Raw genomic sequence first — 16,303 nt, 5'->3', positions numbered from 1 at the left:
TCTCCACAGTTCTTGAGGTGACAGCATTAAGATGCATATGCATGTTCCTAGCAGGATCTCTGTAGGGAAGCAGGTTTCATCATGTTTGTACTACTTCCTGATCAATACCTAAAATTTCACTCGACATGTACCTGAAGTGCCAATCATTCACTCTTAAGAAACACTTTTATTCTAAGTTCAGTTATTCTTTAAGTGAGTAAGTGCTGAAGAGCTTTTTTTTTTTTTTTTTTTTTTAAACTCCCAGACACAAAATTAGCAAGTTTTCACTGGTCCTAAACACCAAGACAGAAGTTAATAGACAAAGTAACCAGACAACTGAATGAATTCATATTTTGCTACAGGGGTTCAACATAGCAATATAGATCTGCAGAAAGAAGGTACCGGTGTGACTTTGAATACAATATTCTTTTAATAGTAATTGTACAAGAGACAAATGTATTGTAGACATTTTTTCATTGTACAGTACATTTGAAATTAAAATATAAGTCTCAAACATAATGAAGTTTGTATACTGTATTTGTTAGACATATTTGGCTAAGAACAAGGCATATTCTAGCCCATGCTTCAGAGTTACAATCAAGTTCAGGTACATGAACAGGAATATAGTTTAATGATTTATAACTCTTTTGGTCTATTTAACAGAAAACCAACCAACTGAAGCAGAACTTCATCATTAAATCCTTTCACACTACCATCTTCAACAACATCATACAGTGGCTTACTGTCGGTTCCCCAGCAGATATTCTTCCGAGAGTTTTTCTGAATGGTTTCTGCAGTTAATGCTAAAGTATTTAATTGGTAACAAAAGAAAGCAAAGTATTTTCCATCCGTCACTACAGCCTGTGATACAAAAGGACGAGTCACATCTGCTTCATTCCAGAATCCTACCCAAAAAAAAAAAAAAAAAAAAAAAAAGCACTGATTATGGGGCTCAGTTCTCATAGCATACACATCTAATTCCCACTTCTGAATACAGCAAAATACTAGCTGAAACTAAAAAGATAAAACACAGCCACTAGTTAAAAGTTTCTCAAGATCAGAGACATGCTAACATAACTAGGTTCTGTATCTAGCTCCATTTAAAACCTGGACACCAATCACAATGTTAACACAAGCTCACTTTCTGTAATAGAGTATGAGAAACCTTCTTTTGCTAGAACAGCAGATCACAATTCAAAAGATTTTCAGGGAGAGGTTCAAAGTCAACTGAGACACTACCAGTATTTGACAAAAGAATCACCAACTGACAAAAAAACCTGTAACAAAATGCTGCTGTACAAGATATTTTTTTTTCTCCTTCAAGGAAAATGTTTCAAAGGGCTCCTCTCTTTATTTCAAATCAAGAGGTGAACTGCAAATAACTATTATGGATTGATTCTTCAGTACTTCTCATTTTCACTCTTGCCAAAAGCAGATGGCGAGTAAAGCACAGTGAAAGTGTATTCGAATGCTTCAAACCACCTGACAAGAATTTGAAAGAGATCTTAATTTCAGCTTCAGTTTCTTGAACAGCATAAAATTTTGAAGTGAAATTACTATCACACTCATGATATTTATTCTCCAAAATACTAACTGTATAATTCTTCATAACAGAATCCTAAAAAAAAAAAAAACCAACCAAACACAAAAAACCCAAACAAACAAACAAACAAAAAAAAAAACAACAACAACAACAACAACAACAAAAAAACACACACAGCTTTCCATTTGGTTTACCTCCTAAGAGAAGAGAAAGATTGTTATTTAGCACTTCATACACAATAATCTGCTACCTCTACTGGTAGCAGGTACAGGAGGTCAGTCTCATATTTTTATACTGTTACCATACATGTTTTTTAGAACAGCAGCATCTCAAGAGGACAAAAAATGCAACATTTTCTGGAGAAAGAAGTAAGCAGAAAATTCATCCACCTATCTATGTCTTCCCAGATGCTTTTTCTGCTTGTTTTTACACAAACAGGAATAAAATCCCACAGTGATCGTCTTACCTTGATACATTGCTTGTGCTGCTGTCCAAGCAAAGAGACTTGCAATACCATTAGCTCGATAAACAACTTCAATCTGATCCTCAAGATTTGCTACTTTAAACCTCTGCCTATTCAGTTTATCAGGAATAAGATGAAACTGGGTGTGGCCATAGCAGCATGGATCTGCTACCTTTGATCCTGTGTCCACCAAAAAAAAAAAAAAAAAAAAATTACAGCTGAGTAACAGAATGCTCTTTATAATCCAGAACAAACAAACAACCCACAATTCTTCACTATCAGAGCCCAAAACTCAGAAAATTAAAACCTCTACCATAAATCAACACAAATATTGAGATTCTTCCTTTAATGTGAGAACTGACTGCTTTTTGCAGAAGTTCACATAATAAAATCTCTCTGAAGGATATGTACCAGTACAAAGCAAGTTTTTCTGATGAATTTCTATCCAACTCAACTCCTTTAAACAAACCCTGAAGCAAAATACAATATGTACAAGAGGACACTATTCCTCATTACATAACTGATATGGATCTATCTATTGAGATTTATTATAATATTATATAATATGTATTGTCATACATTATAATATAAATATATAAATAGATAGCTCTCTCTGCTGAAAGAAGGTAAAAGGTCAGGTGAAGTGTTTTTGGGAGAGATTGTTGGTTTGCTATTTTACATAGAAAAAAAACAGCTAATGTTTCAGGACCAAAAATTCTTACCTATAAATACCTTGTTTTCATACTGTTTTTTGAACAATGGCAGTTTGGATGGTTTGTGATCAATAACAGGAACATCTCCAAGATCTGACTCCAGTGGCACAATCTTGAAGAAAACAAAAGAAAACAGCCACTACGTAACCCATGTTTCTGATATCAGGAAGAATACAGAGTTTTCTGGTCAAGCACAAGAAAGTGAAATTCCTGCTTACAGACACTATATATAATTTACTGAAAATATGTTTGCAACAGAACTTCATGTCTTAAAGCAAGTGATAGTACATTCATGTTATATTCATATCTGAATTTTCTGTAAAATTCAAACAGTCCTGTGTGAAATAGCACTAACAATATATACAAAAATAGTTCTAGCAGCAGTCAAACTAACACGTAGCAGAAGAGTGAACTTATTCTCATTGCTGTGCATTATGAAACATTTCAAGGGGTGCTAGGTAAATTAAAAAGCATAGGTGTCCATGCATAATACTATGTCACAGAACATATCCATTAATATTTAAAAACTAATGATGTAATCATGTAACTGCTGAAGCCACACAAGCTTGTGTGTTCCTACCATTTATTAATGAGCTTATTCTCAGAAAATGCTGTAATTCTGACAATATTTAACTGATTCCATTTATTAGTATTAGTGGGACTTGGCTGCACTGACAGTAGAGGCAGTAATCAACCACAAATACGGGTGCTATAGCAAGTAGCGGGGACTTCTTGCATCACATATTTGTACCAGTTCTGGCACAAATACTTGTCTAAAAAACTGTGTGTATTGAAACATTTGACAGTAATACCTAAGCAAACTGTGCAATCATGTAGGCAAAGAGTTTTACAAATAATTTAAGGAAAGTGGAGCATAGTTTTAAGTGTGATGGAAAGAGCGTAATAGATCCTTACAGGCTACATAATTAGCACTCTGTGAACATAAATGAGAAGTGTCAGAATACCAAATCACGCTCAGAATTTCAAAAATCAACTGCTATGCTCTGTTACTAGATACATGCTTTTATTCTTTAATTTTCATTTTTCTCATCATCTTACTTATTCTCCTTCACTAATAAAATTACCTTCCACATCACATTCCTTATTTTTGACTCCACTTATTGGCACAACCATAAAACTTAAAAACAATTAGCTAATGGTAACAACGTACTTAAAGCACAAGTATGAACATTATTAAGTTCAGAAGGCTTTCTCAATAGCTATACAGCATTTACTTACACTGCAAGCCTTAAGAGTGGTAAGACACAGAAATATACTATGTAATTTGATTAACCAGGTTTTGTATGTGCTGCACCACATACTACTGCACAGCTTCAGCAATAGAAATATAAATGAAAATACACGTTATTAACTAGCTGTTGAAAATAGTCACACCTCTGGAAGCTGCTTTGGTACACGGATCTGGAGGTGCGGCTTATCATCTATTTGAAATCGCACAGGATCGACTCTACCTTTTCGATGTCCATGAACAACAACTTCCTCACCATGATGCCAGTAATAGTTTACTTCAGGGTTTAGGTCTGAAACAGAACAAAGGAGCAGAGGCAAACAAAGATCACACACTTGTATTTTAAACACAGCAACACAGCAATACAGCAAGACAAATCCAAACCTGCTCACACCGCAAGAGACAGCAGCGATGAGATCAATAGCAATGCTCAATACGCTGCACCTGTGGCAATCCCACAGAGCTCACAGCCCTGCCCAGAAAGCCCGCATCCCTCTCCCACCACCCAACGCCACTCCGCACCCAGAGAGGAGGCAGCCAATAGCGGGTTGCGCTTGCATAGAAAGGCGGCAAGGGAGGAAACAAGCTGCGTGAGAAAAGGCGCGGGTGTGTGGTCCTGGTCACGGTAGAGGAACGGTCGCTTCTTGTTCTGATAGAAGCTCTCCTGCAAGAGCGCATCGCACGCGAGGTCACGCAGCACGTCCAGGCCCAGCTCTGCCACCGCTTCGGCCGCGGGCTCCGTCGCTGTCGCGGCCTCAGGTGCCGCCGCTCCCGGCTCCAAGGCCTCCGCAGCCCCCGATGACGCAGGCCCAGCCGCTGCCGTTCCCCGCTCCAAGGCCTCGGCAGCCCCCGCCCCGGGCCCCGGTGCTTTCTCGACCGCCGGAGGTGCTCTGGGCGGCAGCCCCGGCACGAAGGCGGTCTTGGTGAAGCTCCGGTACCAGCGGTCGGCGTTGAGGGCGAAGGTCTGCGGGTAGACCATGTACTTGGGCCGCTGCAGCTTCCCGTACAGCCGCAGCTTTTCCTCGATAGTGGCAGCCTCGTGCACCTGCTGGTAGAAGAGCTCCAGGCGGCGCCGCTTGGCCGCCTTGCTCCTCGCCGTGTGGGACGCCACGATGGGGGGATAGAGCGGGGCGGGAGCGGGGGCGGGGGGGGGCGGCGGCGGGGCTGTAGGGTCCTGCGAGAACCAGCAACGGCCGTGCCACAGCAACCGCCGCCCCCTGCACGCCGCCATTTTGCAGAGCTGCTGGACAGCGGAAGGGCACGGCGCCCGGATGAGCAGCTTGATTGGACGGCGGACACCACGTGAAAGAGACAACCTCCAATCCGCGCGCTCCTACGGTAGAGCAAGTGGTGCCGGGAAAAAAATATAGGGTGGGGTTTTAAAGTGAGTCACGCCGCCACGCGCCCGTCTCCAGGAAGGGCGGTGCCGTTTATGCGCATGCGCTTCTGTTTTCCCGCCGCCTTCTGGGGACGGGAACTACCTCACCCAGGAGGCACGGCGGGCAAAGGAGGAGACCTTGGTCCCGCCTCCGCCCTGCTTCCCTCAGACTTTACGAGATGGATGGGATGCTTGCAAAGATGCGAAGGCCTTGGCAGGATTAACATGTTTATTACCTTCTGATTAAGCCATGAAATAAAATGTGTTAGAACATGCAGCCAGCTCTCATGTTATTCTAAGGTTTATGGCAGGGAAATGGATGTCTGTGAAACTGCCATCTTGATCCATCTAATGAGAGATTGCCTGCCTGCTACCCCTTTTTTTGTCCATGTCTCCTGAAAGCAAAACAGTGATGTTGCCCACACACTGCAAGTCTTTGCCTTCTGTCATTCAGGAAGGCCAGGTTTTATGAGCCAACGCAGTTTTGAGTCATGAGCAAACGCACTCATCTTCAGTGATTAGAAAGAAAGTTCAGATTGAATGATAAATTATTTCTAAAATTTAAACAAAAAATATTCTTATTGGATCATTTTCTTCCTAGAAGTATTAAGGACAAAGAAAACTGTACAAACCAAGAAATAGAGCAGAATTTTGAGAAAACTTCTGACTGAATCTGAAAGCCTTGGTATGTATGACTCATTCCAGGATATGTGGAACACAGTTCAGCCTCATTTTCTCTGTATGTTCATGGGTGTCCAACCTTTGGGCTTGTCTGGGCCACATGCACTACAACAATGAGCACTATAAGTGCTTGATAGAGCAAATTCTCAGCTCCAAAGCACTGTTCTTAATAGTGCTGTTGTCTAGCCATTAGCTGTTGTCTCGCTCCAGCTATTGGTAGCCAGATGGTTCATGATAGATGTATACTGGACATGAGATTAAGACTCAGAAAGGAGTCAAATATTTGCCTGACCAGTTTATTATAAGAGTTTTGGTTAGCTAGGTCTGAAGATGGGAGGTGGGACACAGAAAGCAATAGAAAATTAAATACAAACATGGATTTGCTATAGAAATGCAGAGAAAATCACCGCCGCAGTGTCTCAATGTCTCAAGAGTCCAGTTGGCAGCAGGGGTGGCGGGTGAAGATTCTTTCTTGGTCAGTACAGGCAGAAGGGAAATGAACAATGGAGAAGCGCACACATATATTTGCAAAGTCTGTATATGTATGTGTACAGTCCAGTTCTTCTTAGGTTGCCAGTAGAAACAGCATGTCCAACCCAGGTGCAACAGCCTGGTAGAGGCTTGTCCACATCATAGAAGCTAGGGCCTCCACACAAGGCCAAGCCCCTGCATCTCAGGAATAGCCTGGAAAGTGATAAGCAACAAGATATTCCTCTTATCTTCCTTATTCCTGACACCCTGATGTAGGGAGAGACACCTCCAGTTGTCCTTGCTTTCCACAATAATATTTGAGAGAGAAGGAAGACGTCTTTTGCACAGTGTCTCACAGCTATGCATTTTCACCAGCCATGAACACACTTGTAAAAACCTTTTAGTGCTGCTGCCACTGCTGAAACACACCACCTACTACCTCATTGTGGTCTCCATAATGCATCTGTGAGGTTCAATGGCAGTGGTTGCAATTCTTAGTGAGCTCTCAATGTGATATCTGATTGCAACTCAGTACATTCCATTTGAAAAAAAAATTTCACTTTCGTCAAATGAAAATGAACATGCAAATTTACCAACAAATTTGGGATTTTATCAGCAGTCTTGAAAACTATTTTCAAATTCGTTTATCAAATGGCAAATGTGGCTGCATACTTTTCACTATTCACAGGACTGTATTTAGACAATGTGTCAAAATGCATAGTATTATTTGCCATAACTTGAGTTGGCACTGCACTGTACCCTCCCCGTGCCCAGACAGTGCTGATGGCACAACAGTGTGTAGTTGTGAGTGATGGGTGTGCACCCAAGGCCTGGCTGCTTGGTGGATCAGAATCACCACCATGACTGTGTGGGGCAGAGGGCAGCTGCATTGCTTCACTTCTTTAACTTCAGTGTAGCTTTCCAATTTGGAGAGGATGTTGTGGGGTACAGTGTGAAAAGCCCACCAAAGGCCAGATAGATGACATCAGTGGCTCTTCCCTTGTCCTTTGATATACATACACCATCACAGAACGCCACTTGTTTGGTCAAACAGGATTTGCCCTTGGTGAAGCCATGCTGGTTGCCCCATATCACGTTCCCATCATCCACGTGCTTTAGTACAGATTCCAGGAGGATCTGCTCCATGATGTTTCCCAGCACAGGGATGAGACTGATAGGTCATTAGTTCTCAGGCTCATACTTCTTACCCTTCTTAAAAAGGGATGTGATATTGCCTTTTGCCAGTCACTAGAGACTTTTCAGAATTTTCAGAAGAGCTTGGCAACTACATCATCCAATTCTCTCCGGACTCTAGGATGCATCTTATCAGGACCTATAGATTTGTGGATACTCAGGTTCCTCAGGTGGTCACAAACATGGTCTTCACTTACAGCAGGAGAGACGTTGCTTCCCCAGTCCCCTCCTTCTAATCCCATTGTTCAAGAGTGTGTAACAAGCAGTTATCAGAGAAGACCGAGATAAAAAGAGTTTTTGAGTACCTCAGCCTTCTTGTCTGTTGTTACCAGCTTGCCTGCATCAGTCATTAGCAGGTGTACAACATCCTGGACTTTCAGTATCTAAAGGAGAGATACAGGAAAGAAGGGAACAGACTTTTTATCAGGGTCTGCAGTGATAGGACAAGGGGAAATTGTTTCAAATTTAAAGAGGTTAGATTTAGGTTGGATATAAGAAAAAAGTCTTTTATAGAGAGAGTAGTGAGGTACTTGAACAGGTTGCCCAGTGGGCTCTGAGCAACTTGATCTAGCTGTGATGTCCATGTTCATTGCAGGGGAGTTGGATTAGATCATCTTTAAAGGTACCTCCAGTTCTAAGGATTCTATGATTATATGATAATCTTCCGTTTGCCATACATATAACGTCTCAGAAAGTCCAGACTTCTTTTTTTTTTTTCTCTTTCTAGATATATTAATGGAATTTGACTCCTCCCTTGCAAAGCATTGAAGGTACTAGACCTCAGATTTTGATGATGGGCCATTTAGGCAGCAGTGTTGCTCTTTTTCCCACATACTACAATGTCCAAGCGCCCTGGAAGCCTATTTTTTCCTTGACTGATAAAGGACACTGGCAAGATTTAGTCCCTTGTAATCACGGAAATACATATAAACTTAGATTAAAAAAAAAATCACCATTACTATTCCTAGATATTCCTAGAATCATAGGGTATCATAGAATAGTTTGGGTTGGAGGGGACCTTTAAGATCGTCTTGTCCCCACCCCTGCTATAGGCAGGGACACCTCCATCTAGACCAGGTTGCTCAAAGCCCCATCCAGCCTTGAATGCTTCCAGGGAGGGGGCATCCACAGCCTCACTGGGCAACCTGTTCCAGTGTCTCACCACCCTCACAATAAAGAATTTCTTCCTGATACCTAGTCAAAATCTACCCTCTTCCAGTTTAAAATCATTTCCCCTCATCCTGTCACTATACCCTTATAAAAAGTCCCTCTCCAGCTTTCCTGTAGGCCCCCTGGAAGGCTGCTGTATGGTCCCCCAAGCCTCTTCTTCTCCAGGCTGATAAGCACCAACTCTCTCAGCCTGTCCTCATAGAGGTGGTGCTCCAGCCCTCTGAAAATCTTTGTGGACCTCCTCTGGACCTGCTCCAACAGCTCCATGTCTTTCTTGTGTTGAAGGCCCCAGAACTGGATGCAGTACTCCAGATGAGGTCTTATGAGAGCAGAGTAGAGGGACAGAATCACCTCCCTTGACCTGCTGTTCACACTTCTCCTTATGCAACCCAGGATACAGTTGGTTTTCTGGGCCATAAGCCCATAGTACTGGCTCATGTTGAGTCTTTCAGCACTCCCAAATGCTTCTCCTCAGGGCTGCTTTAGGAACTGCAAACCCATGGATAAAAAGGTCCAATAGACAGTGTGGTTAAAGATACTGGCATACTTTTCTGGCAGCTCCGTATTAAGTTTTTGATTATATGTAATCCAACCATCCATCTCCCTGTTCTGAAAAGCAACTAACCATTAAAAAATGATCTATTTTCTTTCTTTACTGAAAGAACCACTCTGCAATATCAAAAATATCCTAAATTGATCTTTATATTGGTTAAATGAATGCTTAAATGCATGGACGGCCAACCTTTTGGCTTGCCTGGGCTGCACTGAGTGAACAGAAATTGTCTTGGGCTACATATGCAAGGTCACTCTGAAAATAATACCTTCCATTTATTTCACTGGAAATTACAACTGATACAAAGAGCACAATAACACTTTTGATAGACCAAAATCTCAGCTACAAAATGCCATAAGCTATGCATTTTCACCTGCAATGAAACAAGAGCCTGCATGCTATAGTTTGTGCCAGCAAAGGTGACCTACTGTCACTGTCACCACTGATGAAATGCGCCACCAACAGCATCTCTGTGCTCAGATTTACTGACTGGTCTGCATAAACGTTCTCAAGTGTTGATGAATGTCAATTGGTGCAATTTTTTCTGCATGGTAGAATTCAGTGACAGACTTTGCTTCATGCACACTTTCATGTCAGACACCATTCTGTAAGACTGCCCCTCTGCTGTTGTCTATCATATGGTGACAAAATGTAATGGAATACTGGTGGGAAGATTCAGCCTCTACTACCATACCACCAATCTGCCTTTTTTACCATGTGCCAATATAATAAAATTGAAGGCATTCATTTTTGAGAAGCCTTCACAAGATACATAATATAGTTCATGTATGTAAGTCACAAAACTTGTTTGGATCTTTGATGTTTTTTTTTTTTTTTTTTTTTTTTTTTTTTTTAAAGAGAGCAACAAAAGCACGGAACTACTGGGATATTTAACTTTGTTTTTGTGAATGTGCATCAGTGGTTCCGTGGCAGTGGCTGCAGTTCTTCGTTAGCTCCCTTTGTGAGTTTTCAAAGATTTTTGGTGAAATTTTACTCCACTGCTATTCCACTCCTTCATCCTTGAAAACAGTTGTTCACAAATGCACAGACTGCCAAAAAGCACTGGTATGAATAAAGTGTGACTGTGAAGTGAGGAATGTTTTCCTTTGATAAGACAGGGCTTATAAAAGTAAAGAGACATGGTCAGATTTTTAAGTTGAGTGTCTTGATCACAACCCTGTGGATTCCATTTGAAAATTCCCAGGTTATGTACTTAGGTCATCTGAAAATGGAGTTGCAAAAATAACAAAAAAAAAAAACAATGATTTTTTGGCAGTCTTGAAACCTGTTCTCCAGTTCCTTTATCAGAACAGAAAGCACAGCTGCATATTTTTTGTTGTTCACAGGACTATGTTTAGCCAATGAATGCCAGGGCTGGGACCGGCCACTTGGGGCAGAGCCTCCGTGACAGCAGAGGCAGATGGCACTGGGCAGTGGGCAGTATGCAGTGCTTGCTGGACCAGGCCGCATGCTGGCTGCTGGTGAGACATGCGTGGTTAAACAGAACCTTAGGAAACTCGTATGTCAAATGCTTGATATAAATGCTTAAAGTGAACACTATAGCCAGTCATTAAATCTCTAAAACAGAACCAAGAACGAAAACTGTCTCTCAGTTGCAAATTAATTGCAATTGGAGATTGTTAGAAGCCCAAAGGTAGCTCAGAAAACAATGCAACGAACCTTACCAAAGGTCCTCTTTAGGTAAGTGTTGTCTGAAAGGAACACTCAGTAAACCAATCTTCTGCATAGAGATTGGATAATGATTTATGGCAAAGCTGTGCAGGTTTGGGCACTAAGTGGTCTTCCGCAAAGCCAGCATACCCCAGGATTTTCATGACGCTTTTTTATACATATTCTTATCACTGGACCACTTCTCTTACAGTCTTTGGCTGAAGTTGGTCACTTAAGATAGGGCTAATCTCACTCCCTGCAAGTTGTTCAAGTCATGCTATTTAACTACATGGGTTTTTTTTCAAGATGCTCCAGTCTTCAAAGACAAGTTTAATTGTTGCGCTGTGATTGAGTTCCTCTATTTAATCACATTAGCAGTTTCAAGGATTGTCATCCTGACTTAGATAAAAGTACATATTTGCTATATCTAAGGATACATACACAAAAGTTTGTACAAAAATTAACTCCTGCTTGATTGACACTTCCCCTGTTTGAGATTTATCTAGCAATACAGATTAGACCAGTCTCTTTTTCTCTGAGGCTTTGTTAAATAATATCAAGTAGCACTTAGTTATACACTGATATAACATACAAGCAGACAAATGCTAACATTATTAGAAATGCAGCTGCTGTGACTTTCCATATCTGTAAATTCAAATAAATCCATAAATATAAATCAGGGAACCAGGAACATGAGCACAAATCCAGAAACCAGGTGTAGGGAACCTGCCTTAGCAGGGGGGTTGGTCTCGATGATCTCTAGCAGTCCCTTCCAACCCCTACAATTCTGTGATTCTGTGATTCTGTGAAACCCATTTTAACAGCAATATGATCTATTTGTTACATTATTTAATGAAACTTATTCTGATCCCCTTGGTCTCCTGGTTTCCATGCACTTCCCTCAGTTTTCTTACTCATCCTAAGGCAATGGATGTGCATCATCCCAACTTAGTTCCTTCATTTCTATATTTAAATAAATATGTATACTTACACAAATAGGTAAAAGATAGTATGAGTCATATCAGAGTTACAAGAACAATATTCACTGAGTACTGTCCAATCCTAAATAGGTATTAAAAATGTTCTAAGTGCAGTTTATGTGTATCTTTTGATTTTCAGCTACAGAGAATCTCTCTTCAGCTCTCCATTTCTCCCACATATATACCTTTATCTTCATGTAATTAACCCAAAAATTAATCTCTTTTTTACCATAGTATTCACTGTTTGGAGCACCAGATAAGGTTCTTTCCATTTCTTGGCCAAAGATTCATCCTTCCAGGTTCAAAGATACACTTATTCTTCTGGTTTAAAAAAATACACAGGCATGTCCAGGGATACTGAGGTTCTTCACTGCAGTGGGGTGAAGAAATAACTTTTGCCAAAGACAAGACAAGAGATAGTTTAAGTGTTTGATCACAAGCTATATATATCCGATTGCCATTTCCCGTAAAATTTATAGTATATGAGGTCCTCTATCTGATGAGAATGCTCCTGGAATACAAAATCTTGAAATTACTTCTTTGAGTAAAAATTATATTCTCTTGCTTTGTTTGCTTGGCACAGGAATGCCCTAGGCCACACTGAAAAGGTGTCAGCCAATAGTAATGACTATTTATACCTGTTACATTTCAGTAATTCAGAAAAATTAATTTGCCAATATTCCAGGTATGGAACCTCTTCTAACCTGTCCTGGTGCAAGGTCTCCTCCGAATTTTAGGATTATTTTTAAGACATATCCTGCACCTCCAGAAATTATTTTTCGCCATCAGTAACTGTATCTTCTTACTGCTTCAACTTCTAGGGTGACAATTGCTTATCCAGCATTCCATTTCCCCCTAGCCACAAGACTGCTTCAGTGAACAGCTCCCAGTCAGGGTTTTCCAGAGCGTATCTTTTAGGGCTGGCTAGATGGAATGTACTTGTTCACTTGCTTGCAAACAATCACAATAGCTCTCCTCCCTTGTTTAAAGGCAACAATGATGCTGGGTTAGAATACTTGGCATTTTCAATGTCACATCAATAATGCTGAATTCCTACCTTGCCATTGTTGCAGTTATTTAGCCACCGCATTACCAAACAAGGTAGCACTTTGCTTAAACTTCTAAGGAAACACCATTCAGCAGAGCTGAGTCTTTCATCCCATTGGGCTTTCCCATTCAAAAGCAAACAGTTTCTGGCTTTGCTATTCCAAGAGAATGAAAAAGAAAGTGTCTTTCAAATTTCAAACTGTAAACATTAGAGTCAGCTATAGTTGTCAACAAAATGTAGGGGGTTTGGTACTACAGATGCATATTGGTAACAATTTGATTAAAAGCTCTCAAAGCTGACATTATCCAATAATCATGAAAACATGTTTTTTAATAGGGTACAATGGAGTACTATATTTCAACTAGTATTCTTGTAGTAGTTCACACTTTACAAAATTCTCTATGGCAGGTTCTAGCCCAATATTGGCCCAATATTGGCCTCCAGCTTCATAAGATACTGATTTTCTCTTACCATTTTAGCTGCTAGTTACAAATTTACTTCTGCCAGCTCAGCAGATTTGGCTTTTCTGTGACACATACACGAAGCGCACTACTGCATTCATGATTTCAGATGGAATTTCAGTCAGTCACTTTGTAGAGGAATTGCCAGGTCACAACCTGAAACAATGGTTGAGCATGAAGTGAAAGGCATGGCTAACCCAGGGAAATCAGGTGCAAGCAATGCACCTGACAAACCAGACTGTGGATCCTCGTCTCCACACCCTCACTTAAGGTTTAGCAGCTGAGGGAACAATATCCCTCTCTGGATAGAGATTGAACTCCTCTTGAGCTGTCACTTTTCAGAAGAGGTGAGCTAATTTTTTTTCTTCCATCCATTTCTTCCATTTGATCCATAGCACTTGTATCCCAGTAGAAGGTACTGCCACAACCTTCTTTTTCTGCACACATTTGTTTTTCTTTGCTTTCTTCTCTCAAGAATTCCTGTAATGAACAGGTTTGTGCCTGCTACATGTTATCTTGCAGAATCTTAATCCAGTTCTTGTTCTTATCAGAAGTTATCTGAGCTCCTTATTTCATAGAATGGCTTAGGGTGGAAGGGATCTTAAAGACTGTCTAGCTTCAACCCCCATGCCATGAGAAAAGTTGCCAACATCTAGATCAGGTTGTCCAAAATCCCTTCCAGTCTGGCCTTGAATGCCTTCCAGAGATCAAGCCATTCTCTGAGTAAAAAATGTCTTTCTAACACTGAATGCAAATCTCCCATCTTCTAGTTTCAAGCCATTCCTCTTTGTCCTGTAAAAAGTTCAGTCTCTTGCCTGCCTGTAATGTCCCTTCAAGTACTGGAATGCCACAGTGAGGTCCCTCTGGAGCCTTCTTGAAGCTAAATAAGCCTTACTCCTTTGTCCTGTCTTCACAGAAGTTCTCAGGCCCTTTGATATCTTCATGGTCCTCCTCTGGACCCATTCCAGCAGCTCCACGTCCCTCCTGTACTGGGAACACCACACTTGGACAGTATTCCAGAAGGGCCCCACAAGGGCAGAGGAGGACAATCACTTCCTTCCCCCTGCTGGACACCCTTCTTCTGATGCAGCCTGGGATACTCTTCTGGACTGCAACAGCATGCTTCTAGATTATGTCCAGTTTCTCTCCCATCAGGAGCCCCAAGTCTTTCTCTACAGGCTGCTCTCAATGTGTTCACACAGTCTGAACTCATATCTGGGACTGCCTTGGCCCAAATGCACCAGCTTGCATTTGGCCTTGTTATGTTTGAATACATTCTCCACTGCCCACTTTCTGAGTGTTTCCAAATCCCACTGGATGGCACCTCTCCCTTCTGTTTTGTCAGCTGCACCACTCAGCTTAATGTTGAAGCACTAAGGCATGAATAGTAGGCCTTGAAACAAAGTTGACCTCCAGATGAAACTCACAACCTCATCTTATATAACAACAGCATCTTGTCATTAGCAAAATGAGTATGATCATTGGTGAAATATATATACTGGATAAAATGTCTCATTAGCAAGAAATGTGGTTTAGATAAAGCACTTTGAGTATGTATTAAGCTTTCCTTGTTTGGAAGTGTAGTGTCAAGGTCTACTAGTACAAAGACTCCTTTTGTTCCTCCTTGAGCTCTGGCCAAGCTTGAGGTGGAATCAGAAAAGGGAGAATGAACCAGATATTTCTGCCTTTGATGTTATAAACTGTTTTATTCAGCAGTATAAAAGCTGGACTTTCTTGTAGTGGAGACCTCACCTACAAGTGGACATGCTACATAGGACCTCAGGGAGGTGGTGGAGTCTCCTTCTCTGGAGATGTTCAAGACCTGCCTGGATGCCTACCTGTGCGACCTGCTGTAGGGAACCTGCTTTGGCAGGGGGGTTGGACTCGATGATCTCTGGAGGTCCCTTCCAACCCCTACAATTCTGTGATTCTGTGACCTCTCAGTTGCTGGGAAATGCTCTCCAAATCCTAGCTGCAATGAGGGCTTACCAGTGACTGCAGTTCTGGATGATGGTAAAGTATTATAGCAATTGGAGATGTATCTTCAGTGCTATAATTAATCTTAGTAATGGTTAGGTGCATTACTTTGTTCTGTTTTGTTCATTTTCTTGTTATCTCATTGCTTTAAATGTAAGTAAACTCAATTCTTTAACTTGGTTTCTGTCTTTTCTGCTGACTTGGTCCTAAACAAGTGTCATCAACAAACTTGGTGAGAGTACATTCAATTCCATTGTCTATGTCACTGATAAAGATACTGAAGAGCACTGGTCCCAAGACAGATCCCTGAGAGACACCACTAATGACTGGCCTCCACCTGAACGTTCACAACAACCCTCTCGCTACAACCATCAAGCAAATTCTTTATTCTCCTAATATTCCAGCCTTCAAATCCATATCTATCCAATTTAGAGATAAGGATCTGGTGTGGAACCATAACAAAAGGCATTGCACAAGTCCCGGGAGATGATATCAGTTGCCCTTCCTTTATCCACCAATGCCATCATTCCATCACAGAAGGCCACCAGATTGGTCAGGCATCTGCTCTTGGTAAAGTCTTGAACCACCTCCTCAATTTGTTCAACAAATCCTGTCCCATATGACAGGTAAAGCACATTCTGGTATGCATAAAAACTCATGAGTTAAAATTCTATCTAGCATGTCCTAATACCTCACCACATTCTTACTAGGAAGAATTTTTTCCTAATATCCAAACTAAACTTCTCTTGGCACAACTTTAGGCCATTACCTC

The 16,303-nt window shown here is 41.2% G+C and overlaps 1 protein-coding gene across 1 annotated transcript; it reads right to left on the bottom strand.

Annotated features, from left to right (window-relative positions):
- Positions 1-386: 386 nt before the first annotated feature.
- Positions 387-5,193, bottom strand: MRPS30 (mitochondrial ribosomal protein S30). The gene is made up of 5 exons (XM_048931181.1): positions 4,470-5,193; positions 4,094-4,239; positions 2,708-2,810; positions 1,989-2,165; positions 387-884 (listed from the first exon to the last, which is right to left on the bottom strand). Exons 1-5 carry the CDS (start codon positions 5,176-5,178, stop codon positions 616-618), a joined length of 1,404 nt encoding a protein of 467 aa, XP_048787138.1. The 5' UTR covers positions 5,179-5,193; the 3' UTR covers positions 387-615.
- Positions 5,194-16,303: the final 11,110 nt, after the last annotated feature.

The sequence above is a fragment of the Lagopus muta genome, chromosome Z (assembly GCF_023343835.1).
Source record: "Lagopus muta isolate bLagMut1 chromosome Z, bLagMut1 primary, whole genome shotgun sequence".
NCBI lineage: Eukaryota > Metazoa > Chordata > Aves > Galliformes > Phasianidae > Lagopus > Lagopus muta.
The sequence above is the reverse complement of the archived record's forward strand: the minus strand, read 5'-3'. Positions and strand labels throughout refer to the sequence as shown.

Coding starts and splice junctions, on each gene's coding strand:
- MRPS30 (XM_048931181.1), bottom strand. CDS start 5,178: ATGGCGGCGTGCAGGGGGCGGCGGTTGCTGTGGCACGGCCGTTGCTGG. Junction 2,811..4,093: donor TACCAAAGCAGCTTCCAGAG/GTGTGACTATTT, acceptor GTTTTCTTCAAG/ATTGTGCCACTGGAGTCAGA. Junction 2,166..2,707: donor TGAAAACAAGGTATTTATAG/GTAAGAATTTTT, acceptor TGGTGGACACAG/GATCAAAGGTAGCAGATCCA.